This window comes from Mobula birostris, chromosome 25 (genome assembly GCF_030028105.1).
Source record: "Mobula birostris isolate sMobBir1 chromosome 25, sMobBir1.hap1, whole genome shotgun sequence".
Classification (NCBI taxonomy): Eukaryota; Metazoa; Chordata; class Chondrichthyes; order Myliobatiformes; family Myliobatidae; genus Mobula; species Mobula birostris.
The window spans coordinates 1,314,533-1,330,049 of record NC_092394.1 but is presented as its reverse complement, the minus strand read 5'-3'; the positions used below and the strand labels follow the sequence as shown (position 1 = coordinate 1,330,049).

The 15,517-nt window shown below is 46.3% G+C and overlaps 1 protein-coding gene and 1 long non-coding RNA gene across 3 annotated transcripts in view; one reads left to right on the top strand and one right to left on the bottom strand.

The window, feature by feature from the left end:
• Positions 1–12,796, top strand: part of LOC140187865 (uncharacterized) — a 36,315-nt gene extending 23,519 nt beyond the window's left edge. The window contains exon 3 of the long non-coding RNA XR_011883163.1: positions 12,196–12,796. This is a non-coding gene — a long non-coding RNA (uncharacterized lncRNA). The remainder of the gene's footprint in view (positions 1–12,195) is intronic.
• abr (ABR activator of RhoGEF and GTPase) overlaps positions 1–15,191 on the bottom strand; it is an 89,445-nt gene extending 74,254 nt beyond the window's left edge. The window contains exon 1 of one of the 2 annotated variants that reach the window (XM_072243659.1): positions 14,263–15,191. In XM_072243659.1, the coding sequence (XP_072099760.1) occupies positions 14,263–15,100 (838 nt within the window). In that variant the 5' untranslated portion in view covers positions 15,101–15,191. The remainder of the gene's footprint in view (positions 1–14,262) is intronic. The other variant, XM_072243657.1, reaches the window with a different exon arrangement.
• Between the last annotated feature and the right edge of the window lie 326 nt (positions 15,192–15,517).

Genomic DNA, 15,517 nt, shown 5'->3' with positions numbered 1-15,517 from the left:
ATTATGTAGAATAGGACTTGAATGAGAGAAGCCATGGAGACCACTATGCTTTCTGAACTGAGCCTATACTCTCAGGGTGTGCCTGATAACAGGATTAACAACTGGTTTAGGCGTAAGAAAAGGGAGTCCCGATCCAAGAAGTGTGGAGATGGAGAAATTCTGAATAGAGTTCAGCTCCATTGCCACCCATATTGGGCAGTCAGATTGGTTGTAAAAATGAGACCAAAAGATGAGACAGTGTATGGGCAGAGCCATGCCTCCAACACCTTTATAGATTTTTGAAGATGGACTTTATTCAGTCGGGGACGCTTGCCCTTCCATAAGTAGGACGATATGACTGTGTCTAGCAAGTCAAAGAAGTCTTTAGGAATGAAAGTTGGTATGGATTGAAAAAGGTATAAGAATTTAGGAAGGATGTTTATTTTGACGACATTGATTCGGCCCATCAGGGATATGGACAGGGGTGACCACTGTGCTAGGCTCTGTTTTGTATGATTTAAAAATTAATGAAATTTTCTCCAAACAGACGCTTATATTTCCTTGTTACTGTGATGCCAAGGTAAGTAAGTTGGTTATTCACTTCCTTAAAAGGGAGGTTATGGAACCCCAATGTTTGTGCTTCTCCATTTATTGGAAAAAGTTCGCTCTTGTGTAAGTTAAGCTTGTATCCTGAAAACTGGCTAAATTTGCTAAGGAGTGAGAACATGGAGGGTAAGGAGGTGATCGGGTTTGATATAAAAAGTAAAAGATCATCAGCATAAAGGGAGACTTTGTGCTCAATTCCCTCCCTCCAAATCCCCGTCAGGTCCACACAACTGCGGAACACAATCGCCAGTGGCTCTATGGCCAGATCGAAAAGTAAAGGGCATAAAGGGCACCCTTGGCGGGTTCCACGTTTGAGGTTGAAAGGTTGAGATTGCTGAGAGTTGGTCAAAACAGAAGTGGTGGGACGCGAATATAACAGTTTAATCCATGTGATAAAATTTGGTCCGAAATCAAATTTTTCTAAAACAGCAAAGAGGTAATTCCATTCCACACGGTTGAATGCTTTCTCTGCGTCTAAAGAAATGACACATTCAGAGATCCCAACTGATGGTGAGTATAAAATATTTAAGAAGCGGCGTATGTTTAAAAAGGGGAGGCGGTTTTTGACAAAGCCGGTTTGGTCTTCAGAAATAATTGAGGGTAAGATGTTCTCCAGTCTATGGGCCAAAACTTTAGCTAAAATTTTGACATTGCCATTTAACAGAGAGATTGGCCTGTATGACAAGCACTCTGTTGGATCTTTGCTTCTCTTTGCTAAAAGAATGATGCATGCCTCATTAAATGATGCTGGCAATTTACCTTGTTTAAATGAGTCAGATAGAACCAAGGAGTTCAGGGAGGCGGGACCGTGCAGGCGTGTGACGTCGGGCAATGAAGTGCGAAAAGGAACACAGCCATATGCAGCGGGCAGCGGAGTGAGCTGGGAGCAGAGTGAAGGCTTAAGGGCTTTGGCTCAATGGGCTTAGGCGGAAACGGGCGAGGCAAAGTAGGTTTGGTTTTCAATTTTCCCTGTTATTTGAGGAGAGGGGCAGTATGAGTGTGAGGGCAGCTTGCTGTTCTCGGTGCCGGATGTGGGAGGCCCTGGAGTCTCCAAGCCTCCCGGATGTCCACATCTGCACCAGGTGCGCCGAGATGCAGCTCCTAAGGGACCGCGTTAGGGAACTGGAGCTGCAGCTCGATGACCTTCATCTGGTCAGGGAGAGCGAGGAGTTGATAGAGAGGAGTTACAGGCAGGTGGTCACACCGGGGACATGGGAGGCAGACCAGTGGGTCACGGTTAGGAGGGGGAAGGAGAAGTGTCAGGTACTAGAGAGTACCCCGGTGGCTGTGCCCCTTGACAATACGTACTCCTGTTTGAGTACTGTTGGGGGGGGGAACAGCTTACCTGGGGTAAGCAACAGTGGCCGTGCCTCTGGCACAGAGTCCGGTCCTGTAGCTCAGGAGGGTAGGGAAAGGAAGAGGAGGGCAGTAGTAATAGGGGACTCGATATTTAGGGGGTCAGATAGGCGATTCTGTGGATGCAGTCCAGAGACTCGGATGGTAGTTTGCCTCCCTGGTGCCAGGGTCTGGGATGTTTCTGATCGCGTCCAAGATATCTTGAAGTGGGAGGGTGAGGAGCCAGAGGTCGTGGTACATATAGGTACCAATGACATAGGTAGGAAAAGGGAAGAGGTCCTGAAAGAAGAATATAGGGAGTTAGGAAGGGAGTTGAGAAGAAGGACTGCAAAGGTAGTAACCTGGGGATTACTGCCTGTGCCACGCAACAGTGAGAGTAGGAATACAATGAGGTGGAGGATAAATGCGTGGCTGAGGGATTGGAGCAGGGGGCAGGGATTCAAGTTTCTGGATCTTTGGGACCTCTTTTGGTACAAGTGTGAACTGTACAAAAAGGACGGGTTACACTTGAATCCTAGGGGGACCAATATCCTGGCGGGGAGATTTGCAAAGGCTACTGGGGAAACTTTAAACTAGAATGGTTGGGGGGTGGAAATCAAATTGAAGAGACTAGGAGAGAGGAGGCTAGTTCACAAATAGAGAAAGCTAGTAGACAGTGTGTGAGGGAAGATAGGCAGGGGACAGAGAATGGGAGCACTCAGACCCAAGATGTAGGGGAGAAAGAAGAAAAAGATAACAAAGTTGTTTGCTCCATTAAGGATAAACAGAGAGTAAGAGGTGGAGAGTTTCTTAAATGCATCTATTTTAATGCTAGGAGAATTGTAAGAAAGGTGGATGAGCTTAGAGCATGGATTGATACCTGGAAATATGATGTTGTAGCTATTAGTGAAACATGGTTGCTGGAGGGGTGTGATTGGCAACTAAATACCCCTGGATTTCGTTGCTTCAGGTGTGATAGAATCGGAGGGACAAGAGGGGGGAGGTGTTGCATTGCTTGTCAGAGAAAATATTACAGCGGTGCTCTGGCAGAATAGATTAGAGGACTCATTTAGGGAGGCTATTTGGGTGGAATTGAGGAATGGGAAAGGTGTAGTGACGCTTATAGGGGTGTATTATAGACCACCTAATGGGGAGCGAGAATTGGAAGAGCAAACTTGTAAGGAGATAGCAGATATTTGTAGTAAGCACAAGGTTGTGATTGTGGGAGATTTTAATTTTCCACACATTGTCTGAGAAGCCCATTCTGTAAAAGGGCTGGATGGTTTGGAGTTGGTAAAATGTGTGCAAGATAGTTTTTTGTGGCAATACATAGAGGTACCAACTAGAGAAGGGGCAGTGTTGGATCTCCTGTTAGGGAATGAGATAGGTCAGGTGATGGAGGTATGTGTTGGGGAGCACTTCGGGTCCAGTGATCACAATGCCATTAGTTTCAATATAATTATGGAGAAGGATAGGACTGGACCTAGGGTTGAGATTTTTGATTGGAGAAGGGCTAACTTTGAGGAGATGCGAAAGGATTTAGAAGGAGTGGATTGGGTCAATTTGTTTTATGGAGAGGATGTAATAGAGAAATGGAGGTCATTTAAAGGTGAGGGTACAGGATCTTTATGTTCCTGTTAGGTTGAAAGGAAAGGTTAAAAGTTTGAGAGAGCCATGGTTTTCAAGGGATATTGGAAACTTGGTCCGGAAAAAGAGAGGGAGCTACAATAAATATAGGCAGCTTGGAGTTAATGAGGTGCTCGAGGAATATAAAGAATGTAAAAAGAATCTTAAGAAAGAAATTAGAAAAGCTAAAACAAGATACGAGGCTGCTTTGGTAAGTAAGGTGAAAATAAATCCAAAGGGTTTCTACAGTTATATTAATAGCAAAAGGATAGTAAGGGATAAAACTGGTCCCTTAGATAATCAGAGTGGACAGCTATGTGCGGAGCCAAAAGAGATGGGAGAGATTTTGAACAATTTCTTTTCTTCAGTATTCACTAAGGAGAAGGATATTGAATTGTGTAAGGTAAGGGAAACAAGTAGGGTAGTTATGGAAAGTATGACGATTAAAGAAGAGGAAGTACTGGCGCTTTTTAGGAATATAAAAGTGGATAAGTCTCCAGGTCCTGACAGAATATTCCCTAGGACCTTGAGTGAAGTTAGTGTGGAAATAGCAGGGGCTCTGACAGAAATATTTCAAATGTAATGAGAAACGGGGATGGTGCCGGAGGATTGGTGTATTGCTCATGTTATTCCATTGTTTAAAAAGGGTTCTAAGAGTAAACCTAGCAATTATCGGCCTGTTAGTTTGACGTCAGTGGTGGGTAAATTGATGGAAAGTATTCTTAGAGATGGTATATATAATTATCTGGATAGACAGGGTCTGATTAGGAACAGTCCACATGGATTTGTGCGTGGAAGGTCATGTTTGACAAACCTTATTGAATTTTTTGACTAGGAAAGTTGACGAGGGTAAAGCGGTGGATGTTGTCTATATGGACTTCAGTAAGGTTTTTGACAAGGTCCCACACGAAAGGTTAGTTAGGAAGGTTCAATCGTTAGGTATTAATATTCAAGTAGTAAAATGGATTCAGCAGTGGCTGGATGGGAGACGCCAGAGAGTAGTGGTGGATAACTGTGTGTCAGATTGGAGGACTGTGTCTAGTGGTGTGCCTCAGGGATCTGTACTGGGTCCAATGTTGTTTGTCATATATCTTAATGATCTGGATGATGGGGTAGTAAATTGGATTAGTAAGTATGCAGATGATATTAAGATAGGTGGCGTTGTGGATAATGAAATAGGTTTTCAAAGCTTGTAGGGAGATTTAGGCCAGTTAGAAGAGTGGGCTGAAAGATGGCAGATGGAGTTTAATGCTGAAAAATGTGAGGTGCTACATTTTGGTAGGACTAATCAAAATAGGACATACATGGTAAATGGTAGGGCATTGAAGAATGCAGTGGAACAGAGGGATCTAGGAATAATGGTGCATAGTTCCCTGAAGGTGGAATCTCATGTGGATAGGGTGGTGAAGAAAGCTTTTGGTATGCTGGCCTTTATTAATCAGAGCATTGAGTATAGGAGTTGGGATGTAATGTTGAAATTGTATAAGGCATTGGTGAGGCCAAATTTGGAGTATTGTGTACAGTTCTGGTCACCGAATTATAGGAAAGATGTCAATAAAATTGAGAGAGGAGATTTACTAAAATGTTGCAACACACATCAAAGTTGCTGGTGAACGCAGCAGGCCAGGCAGCATCTGTAGGAAGAGGTGCAGTCGACGTTTCAGGCCGAGACCCTTCGTCAGGACTAACTGAAGGAAGAGTGGGTAAGGGATTTGAAAGTTGGAGGGGGAGGGGGAGATCCAAAATGATAGGAGAAGACAGGAGGGGGGAGGGATAGAGCCAAGAGCTGGACAGGTGATTGGCAAAGGGGATACGAGAGGATCATGGGACAGGAGGTCTGGGAAGAAAGACGGTGGGGGGGGAGACCCAGAGGATGGGCAAGAGGTATATTCAGAGGGACAGAGGGAGAAAAAGGAGAGTGAGAGAAAGAATGCGTGCATAAAAATAAGTAACAGATGGGGTACGAGGGGGAGGTGGGGCCTTAGTGGAAGTTAGAGAAGTCGATGTTCATGCCATCAGGTTGGAGGCTACCCAAACGGAATATAAGGTGTTGTTCCTCCAACCTGAGTGTGCCTTCATCTTTACAGTAGAGGAGGCCGTGGATAGACATGTCAGAATGGGAATGGGATGTGGAATTAAAATGTTGCCTGGGTTTCATCTCCTAAGTTACAGAGAAAGGTTGAACAAGTTAGGTCTTTATTCTTTGGAGCGTAGAAGATTGAGGGGGGACTTGATAGAGGTGTTTAAAATTATGAGGGGGATAGATAGAGTTGACGTGGATAGGCTTTTTCCATTGTGAGTGGGGGAGATTCAAACAAGAGGACATAAGTTGAGAGTTAAAGGGCAAAAGTTTAGGGGTAACATGGGGGGGAACTTCTTTACTCAGAGAGTGGTAGCTGTGTGGAACGAGCTTCCAGCAGAAGTGGTTAAGGCAGGTTCGATGTTGTCGTTTAAAGTTAAATTGGATAGCGATATGGACAGGAAAGGAATGGAGGGTTATGGCCTGAGTGCAGGTCAGTGGGACTAGGTGAGAGTAGGAGTTCGGCACGGACTAGAAGGGCCGAGATGGCCTGTTTCCATGCGGTAATTGTTATATGGTTAGTTGAGGTAAGAGCAGTGTCAAAAATGATTTAAAGAATTCTGCAGGGAACCCGTCGGGTCCTGGAGATTTACCAGTCTGCTTTAATGAGATGGCTGAGGATATTTCCTCTAATGACCGTATGACTTCTTAACCACAGAGTCAACCTGCATAGCAGCTTTCGGTGTCCTATGGACTCGGACCCCAAGATCCCTCTGAACCTCCACATTGCCAAGAGTCTTACCATTAATACTATATTCTGCCATCTTATTTGACCTACCCAAAGGAACCACTTCACACTTATCTGAGTTGAACTCCATCTGTCACTTCTCAGCCCAGTTTTGTATCCTACCAATGTCCCGCTGTAGCCTCTGACAGCCCTCCACACTATCAACAACACCTCCAACCTTTGTGTCATCAGCAAATTTACTAACCCGTCCCTCCACTTCCTCATCCAGGTCATTCATAAAAATCACAATGAGTAGGGTCCCAGAACAGATCCCTGAGGCACACCACTGGTCACCAACCTCCATGCAGAATATGAACCATCTATAACCACTCTTTGCCTTCTGTGGGCAAGCCATTTCTGGATCCACAAAGCAAAGTCCCCTTGGATCCCATGCCTCCTTACTTTCTCAATAAGCTTTGCATAGGGTACCTTATCAAATGCCTTGCTAAAATCCATATACACAAAATAATCTGCAGGTGCTGGGGTCAAAGCCACACTCGCAACACACTGGAGGAACTCAGCAGGTCGGGCAGCATCTGTGGAAAAGATTGGGCGACGTTTCAGGCCGGAACCTGACGAAGGGAACCTGACCTCAGTCCCGACGAAGGGTTCCGGCCCAAAACGTCGACCGATCTTTTCCAAGGATGCTGCCGACCTGCTAAAATCCATATACACTACATCTACGGCTCTACCTTCATCAATGTGTTTAGTTACATCCTCAAAAAATTCAATAAGGCTCGTAAGACACAACCTGTCTTTGATAAAGCCATGCTGACTATTCCTAATCATATTATATCGCTCCAATCTTTCAACATACGACAGTCCCGCCATCCCGGGAATTAACCTTGTGAACCTACGCTGCACTCGCTCAATAGCAAGAATGTCCTTCCTTAAATTTGGAGATCAAAGCTGCACACAGTACTCCAGGTGTGGTCTCACCAGGGCCCTGTACAACTGCAGAAGGACCTCTTTGCTCTTATACTCAATTCCCCTTGTTATGAAGGCCAGCATGCCATTAGCTTTCTTCACTGCCTGCTGTACTTGCATGCTTGCTTTCAGTGACTGATGTACAAGAACACCTAGATCTCGTTGTACTTCCCCTTTTCTTAACTTGACTCCATTTAGATAATAATCTGCCTTCCTGTTCTTACCACCAAAGTGGATAACCTCACATTTATCCACATTAAACTGCATCTGCCATGCATCTGCCCACTCACCCAGCCTGTCCAAGTCACCATGAATTCTCACAACATCCTCCTCACATTTCACACTGCCACCCAGCTTTGGTCATCGGCAAATTTGCTAATGTTACTTTTAATTCCCTCATCTAAATCATTAATATATATTGTAAACAGCTGCGGTCCCAGCACTGAACCCTGCAGTACCCCACTGGTCACTGCCTGCCATTCTGAAAGGGACCCATTAATCACTACTCTTTGTTTTCTGTCAGCCAGCCAATTTTCAACCCATGTCAGTACTCTGCCCCCAATACCATGTGCCCTAATTTTGCCCATTAATCTCCTATGTGGGACTTTATCAAAGGTTTTCTGAAAGTCCAGGTACACTACATCAACTGGCTCTCCCTTGTCCATTTTCATAGTTACATCCTCAAAAAATTCCAGAAGATTAGTCAAGCACGATTTCCCCTTCGTAAATCCATGCTGACTCGGAGTGATCCTGTTACTGCTATCCAGATGTGTCATAATTTCATCTTTTATAATTGACTCCAGCATCTTTCCCACCACCGACGTCAGGCTAACTGGTTTATAATTCCCTGTTTTCTCTCTTCCTCCCTTCTTGAAGAGAGGGACAACATTAGCCACCCTCCAATCCACAGGAACTGATCCTGAATCCATAGAACATTGGAAAATGATTACCAATGCATCCACGATTTCTAAAGCCACCTCCTTAAGTACCCTGGGATGCAGACCATCAGGTCCCAGGGACTTATCAGCCTTCAGACCCAACAGTCTATCCAACACCATTTCCTGCCTAATATAAATTTCCTTCAATTCATCCATTAACCTAGGTCTTTTGGCCACTATTACATCTGGGAGATTGTTAGTGTCTTCCCTAGTGAAGACAGATCCAAAGGACCTGTTCAACTCGTCTGCCATTTCCTTGTTCCCCATAATAAATTCACCTGCTTCTGTCTTCAAGGGCCCAATTTTGGTTTTAACTATTTTTTTCCTTTTCACATACCTAAAAAAGCTTTTACCATCCTCCTTTATATTCTTGGCTAGTTTACCTTCGTACCTCATTTTTTCTCTGTGTATTGCCTTTTTAGTTACCTTCTGTTGCTCTTTAAAAGTTTCCCAATCCTCCGGCTTCCCACTTGTCTTTGCTATGTTATACTTCTTCTCTTTTATTTTTATACTGTCCATTACTTCCCTTGTCAGCCACGGCCTCCCCTTAGGATCTTTCTTCCTCTTTGGAATGAACTGATCCTGCACCTTCCGCATTATTCCCAGAAACACTTGCCATTGCTGTTCCACTGTCATCCCTGCTAGGGAATTGTTCCATTGAACTTTGGCCAGCTCCTCCCTCATAGCACCATAGTTCCCTTTGTTCAACTGTAATACTGACACTTCCGAGTTTCCCTTCCCCCTCTCAAATTGTAGATTAAAACTTATCATATTATGGTCACTACCTCCTAATGGCACCTTTATCTCGAGGTCCCTGATCAAATCCGGTTCATTGCACAACACTAAACCTAGAATTGCGTTCTCTCCAGGTAGGCTCCAGTACAAGCTGTTCTAAGAATCCATCTCAGAGGGACTTCACAAACTCCCTTTCTTGGGGTCCAGTACCAACCTGATTCCTCCAGTCTACCTGCATGTTGAAATCCCCCATAACAACTGTAGCATTACCTTTGCAACATGCCAATTTTAACTCTTGATTCAACTTACACCCTACATCCAGACTACTGTTTGGGGGCCTGTAGATAACTCCCATTAGGGTCTTTCTACACTTAGAATTTCTCAGTTCTATCCATACTGACTCTACATCTCCTGATTCTATGTCCCCTCTTGCAAGGGACTGAATATCATTCCTCACCAACAGAGTCACCCCACCCCCTCTGCCCATCAGTCTGTCCTTTCGATAGGACGTATACCCTGAATATTCATTTCCCAGGCCCTGTCCACTTGAAGCCATGTCTCTGTTATTCCCACAACATCATACTTACCAATTTCCAACTGAGCCTCAAGCTCATCCACTTTATTTCTTACACTCCGTGCATTCATATATAATACTTTTAATTCATTACTCCCCTCACCTCCCATATCCATTCCTATTTCACTTGGCCATACTGTACGATCCCTTCTTGAGCTTTCTGCTGTGTTGATTCTGCTGTCTTTCTTAACTTTTCTTATTCTCACTTTCACTTTATCTCCATCCTTATGTTTCCAGTTCGTCCCCTCTCCCCCGCCCCACTACTTAATTTAAACACACCCGTGTTGCAGAGGCAAACCTGCCTGCCAGAATGCTGGTGCGCCGCTTATTAAGGTGCAACCCGTCCCTTTTGTACAATTCATCCTTACCCCGAAACATACCCCAGTGGTCCAAGAATGTAAATCCTTGCTTCCTGCACTAGTTCCTCAGCCACACATTATCCCCCTGTGTTGACTGAAATTTGCCACATTTCAGTCAACACTTTTAAACAACCAGCTCAAAACCTCTTTATTTAATCTTACTTTTAACTAACATCTTGTTGTCTTTTATTTTCATTTTTTTTGTATTATTTTCATGTTTGCATTTTTATCCCATTGTAAAGCACTTTGAACTGCATTGTCTGTAAGTGTTCAATAATTAAGTTGTTATTATTATCTAATCTCCCTTTGCTTACCTTAGAACATACAACAAACAGTCCAGCAGAGTACAGGCCCTTCAGCCCACAATGTTGTGCCAGCCCTTTACAAGATCATTTGAACCTTTCCCTCCCACACAGAACTCCACTTCCCAGGTCCATTAACCTTCACTCGATTCCCACTGGTAGATACCTCTTCCAAGGGGAAATGGAGCTCACTCTGCCCTGCCTATATTCCTCAACCTCCTCGGCTCCAGGGAGCACAGCCCAGCCCAGCCTCCCCACCCATGGGGGTGAATGCCCCAGCATCTTTCCCATATCAGGTACCCAGTCCCCTGGCAGTGAGGTGGGAGTAATGATGCCCACACCATCGAGCTGATGGTGATGGTGAATGTCAGTTATAGGAGCCTCCCACCCCCAGTGACAGCAGGGCCCAGTGTGGGTGCTGCAGATCAGGCTAAAGCATCCACAACTACTGATCCAGCAGTGGCAAAGGAATGGTTAAAGAGACCCACACCAGATTCTCCAGGTATGCCTTGCTGGATTAATCACTTCCACACCCTCCTCTTTGATGAACACAGAGTATAGATTAGCCTTTTATGTCTGAAGGGGCCCAGTATTTCCCTCTTGCTCCTGATATACGCTTACAGAACACATACCTGCTTCAAATCTCTCGGTTTCCGTTTTTACTAAGTTTAACCCAGGCAACATTACACACATTTCCTGTCTAACAACATCACTCACATTTCCCACCTTAATAAAGACAGCCGCAAAGAATTCATTCAGAACTTCACCCACATCCTCTCCCTCCACACACAGGTCACTCAGACTTTCTTGCTCCTCAACTATACCCTACGTTCATTTAATTAATACATTATAGTCTTTGTGCTTTTATTTACCAGTATTTTGTCTAATCATTGCTTTGACTTCATAATAAAATGAGGGCTTTTCCCTTCGGAGAGGAGATTGAGTGCTGCTGATGGAGCTGTACAAAATGTAGAGAGGCATTGATCGAGTGGACAGACAGAGATGGTGGGCACCTGGGCAAGGAGCTGGTTGAGCCGGGCACACTAGCATCATGGAAAGGGTATCCAGATAAGTACATTGTGTGTGAAGAAGCTGTTCCTGATGCCCCTTTTAAATCTCTCACTTCAGATCTTACCCTCATGCACTCGTGCTTTTAATGCCCTCCTTGTGAAAATGCCCAGAAGATACAGGAGGGTTAGGCCATTTGGCCCGTCGAGTCTGCTCCGTCATTTCACCATGGCTGATCCATTTCTCTCTCAGCCCCAATCTCCTGCCTTCTCCCTGTATCACTTCAAACCCTGATTAATCAAGACATCTTCAATGAATTGGTGCTTTAATCCTGTTTATGTCCCTCATCATCTTATATACGTTTTTTAGGTGACCAAGATTGTACACAGCGCTCCGTGTGACCTCATCAGCACCTTATCTGACTGTACCCTAATTTCCCAACTCCCATACACAGTACCCTGACTGATGGTCAAACACCCTCACCACCTTGTCTACCTCTAATGCTACTCTCAGTGAACTACACAGGTCCCTCTGTTCTACAACACTCCTCAGAGCCCTACCATTCCCTCTACAAGTCCTACCCTAGTTTATTCTTCCAAATCGAAACACCCCATACTGATCTGGATTGAAATCTGGTCCTCAGCCCACACACCCAGCTGATCAAACACCCCCTGTAATTTTTCACAACACCAACTATTTGAGTACCAATAACATGAATATCCAAAAACATAGAGTTTGATAGTGTGGGGGAAAAAGCTTCTTGGCCCAACTGGCCCATACTAACCAAAATGTCCCATCCAAGTCCCATTGGCCAGCATTTGGTCCATAATCTTCTAAATATTCCCTGCAATCCTGATAATATTATGCCCAACTCTGTTAAAAGTCAAATCAGACCAACGAGAGTCACACTTGTACCACAAGATGAAACTTTAACTCTGTTTCTCTACAGATGCTGCCTGACCTGTTGAGTATTTCCAGCATTTTCTCTTTTTGTTTCAGATTTTCAGCTTCTGCCATTGCTTTGATTTCCACAGAGAAACTCTGTGTTCTCCTGTGTCCCTAAAGTTTACTGAAACAGTTCACGTACAGAGAGCAGCTATCTCGTGAAGTTTGCTACCTGGATTTAGAAAGGAAGTAGAAGACGAAACTGAGACACAGCAGAATAACTGACCAAGTCAGCTACTGGTGAAGATGTTTCAGGTTGCCTGAAAATGCAGTTCTGGAGTCAGAGTACTACAGCACAGAAACAGGCTCTTCGGCCCATCCAGGGCATGCTGAATTGTTATTCCACTTAGTGCATTTTTCTGCTATGCTAGTATATTATTCTAGCATTCTAATCTATTATGAAATATTTGCATATTATTCTAGTATTCTGAAAACTACTGTACATCTCCAAAATCATTTCAGCCAAGCAATCTGAATGTGGGTTTGTCTTTGTCCAGGCCACAGGACTGCACGGCGATGACCCATGAATGGTATAGAGTGGAGTAGACGCTGCAAATTCTCCACACACAAAGCCAAGTGAGGTGTACTGCAGATGCAGGTCTGAGAGGAGAGGGACAGGACAAAAGGCACATGCAAAACTGAGTAGCAACAATTGGTGGGAACAGCTACAAGAATGGACAATCTTCTCTGTTGAAACTGATTTTGGATTTGGGATCAGGGTATTACTGGCAACCCCAGATTTCATGCCCTCCCCCCGGGAAAGGTGGGAGTGGTGGCAGCCGTCCTTCTGGTGAACAAGCTCTCAGTGCTGAAGGGCAGCAGGGCTGGTGAAGGCATCTGCACACTTGCCTTTATGTAAAATTATAGAGCACAGGCCCTTCGGCCCTCAATGTTATGCTGACCTTTTAACCTGCTTTAAGATCGATCCAACCTTTCCCTCCCACAGAGCCCACCATTTGTCTTTCATCCATGTGCCTATCTAAGAGTCTCTTAAATGTCCCTGTTCTACCATCACCCCGGCAGCGCGTTCCACACACCCAACCCACCTCTGACATTCCCCCCCCTCCGGTATTTTCCTCCAATCAGCTTAAAATTATGTCTTCTTATATTATACATTTCCACCCTGGGAAAAAGTCTCTGGCTGTCCACTTTGTTAATGCCTCCCATCATCTTGTACACCTCTATCAAGTTGCCCCTCATAAACAGCTCTTACAAACAACAATGGTCCCAGCTACGACCCACATGGCAGATCATAAGACACGGACTTCCAGTCCAAGAAACAATCCTCAGCTATCACTCTTTTCACCATTCTGTCGTGCCAATTATGAATGCAATATGCTATTTCCCCTGGATCCCATGCAATTCAAACTTCCAGGCTAGATGCCATCAGGGATTTGTCAAAGTTCTTGCTGAAGTCTGAAGAGACAACAGCCACTGCCCTACCCTCTTTGTTACCTGCTCAAAAAACTCCAAGAGACTATCCCAAATCAGATCGAGTCACTGCAAATGTTGATAGGTCCTGTCCCTCAGAATTCCCTCCAGAAAAGTACCCACCACCAAAGCCAGACTTTGCTGACCGTTGTTTCCCGGTTTGCTTTTGCGGTTGAGACGCATATCCCCAGTGCCTGATCAGACAATGTTGTGGGAAACAAGGGAGGAATTTGGTGGGTGTTCCCGGAGTGAAGGAAGCTAAGGGGTGCGAATCACAACATCTAAACTGAGAGGCAGAGCTTGAAGGTGAAAGGGGAAAGATTTTTTAAAAATTGAGAACTAGACTTTTTCACAAGTTCACTGCTGGGTAGCTGCAACCAGCTGTCAGAGGAAGTGGTTGAGGCACCTGAGACAATAGGTAGGAAATGGACAGCAAGGTACAGGACCGGTGGATACAGGTTGTCTCTGTATTACACGGGGGAGGGGGGCGAGCATACACTGTCTATAAACCACCCCCCCTCCCCCAGTGAAATACAGAGACAACCAGTCCCCGCCGCTGCTGTATCCTGGTGTTATACAAAGGCAGACCCGGACCCTGGTGTTAGACAGTGATGGCCACACCGGTACCGTATCCCGGTGTTACACAGAGACAACCCCATACCCCGGTGTCACACAGCGCCGGACTCTCACCTGTCGAATCCCGGTCCGAGCTGTACTCGCGGTCGCTTCCTTCGCTCGGCGAAGCCTCCCTGTGCCACCTGGGCAATACTGACAGAAGTTGGCGCCGCCGCTGTCCCGGTGAATCGCCGCCGTCCTTAACTCGCTTCTTCGGTATCATCCTGAACTTGGGGAAGATCAGGTGCCGTGCGAGGCCGGGTGACAACGATTCCCGGTCTCGCTGCTGCGTCTCCGTCTCCCCTTCGTCCTCATTGTCCTCATCCGGCGCCTGCTCCAGGCATGGGGCGTCGGATTCATGACCCGAGGCGTCTGGTTGTCCCGGGCTGTCTACTTTTTGGTCATGGGTGTCTGCTCCCTGTTGCGGACTGTCCAGTGTGTCTGGTCCCTTATCGGAGGTGCCTGGTCCTTCTCCCGGAGTCTCGGCTCCCTGGCTCGGACTCGTTTCTTCATCCGGTCTCTCGGCTGCCTGGTCCGGATTCGTTGCTTCTTCGTCTGGCCTCTTGGCTTCCTCTCCCGGGCCAATACTTTGTTTCTCCGAGTTGTTACTTTGTTGCTCCGAAACGATACTTTGTTGCGCTCCCCGGAGTCCGACGCTACATTCGTCTTGGCGCCGCTCTGACTTGCTCTGGGCCCGGAGCGACCCACGCTGGGGCTCACGGCCCAGCGCTGTCTCCAGGTAAATCACTTTGAACTTCTCCCGGGCCAAGCGCTCCTGGCCGACCCGCAGCCGCTCTCGGCACCGCTCCAACTCGGCCTCCAGTTCGGCTACCGAGTTTAGTTCCATCTGCGGGACTTCGCTGCCCGGGAACTCCCGACGCCAGTGCTCCTCAAACTCGGCTGGGTTCCACATCGCAGCCGCAGCCTGGCCTCGGAGCCGGAGCCCGAGTTCAACAGGTGCCTTCCCTCACCGCCTCTCCCTCCCTCCCAGGCACACACGCACGCTAGCTCACCCTCAACCCGGCTTCTCCCTCCCACGCTCTCTCGTTCCCCCTCCCCCTCTCCTCTTTCTCTTTCGCTTTCTGCCAGGCCCTCCCCCTGGTTTCTCTCACTCTCTACCTGGCCCCGTCTCTCCCCTGACCCTTTCCTCCCAGGCTCTGACTTCTCTGTCGGGGTGAAGGAGACCCCGCTCCACACACCCAATCCACAGTAGTACTAGTTAGCCCTGGCAGTGTAGAGGGTTAGTCCGTTAGCCTGATGGGCCAAACGGCGTCTGTGTTTCTGCCCTCCTGCCGCCTTAACACCCTGGGAGGCCCCTGGTCCAGTCTCT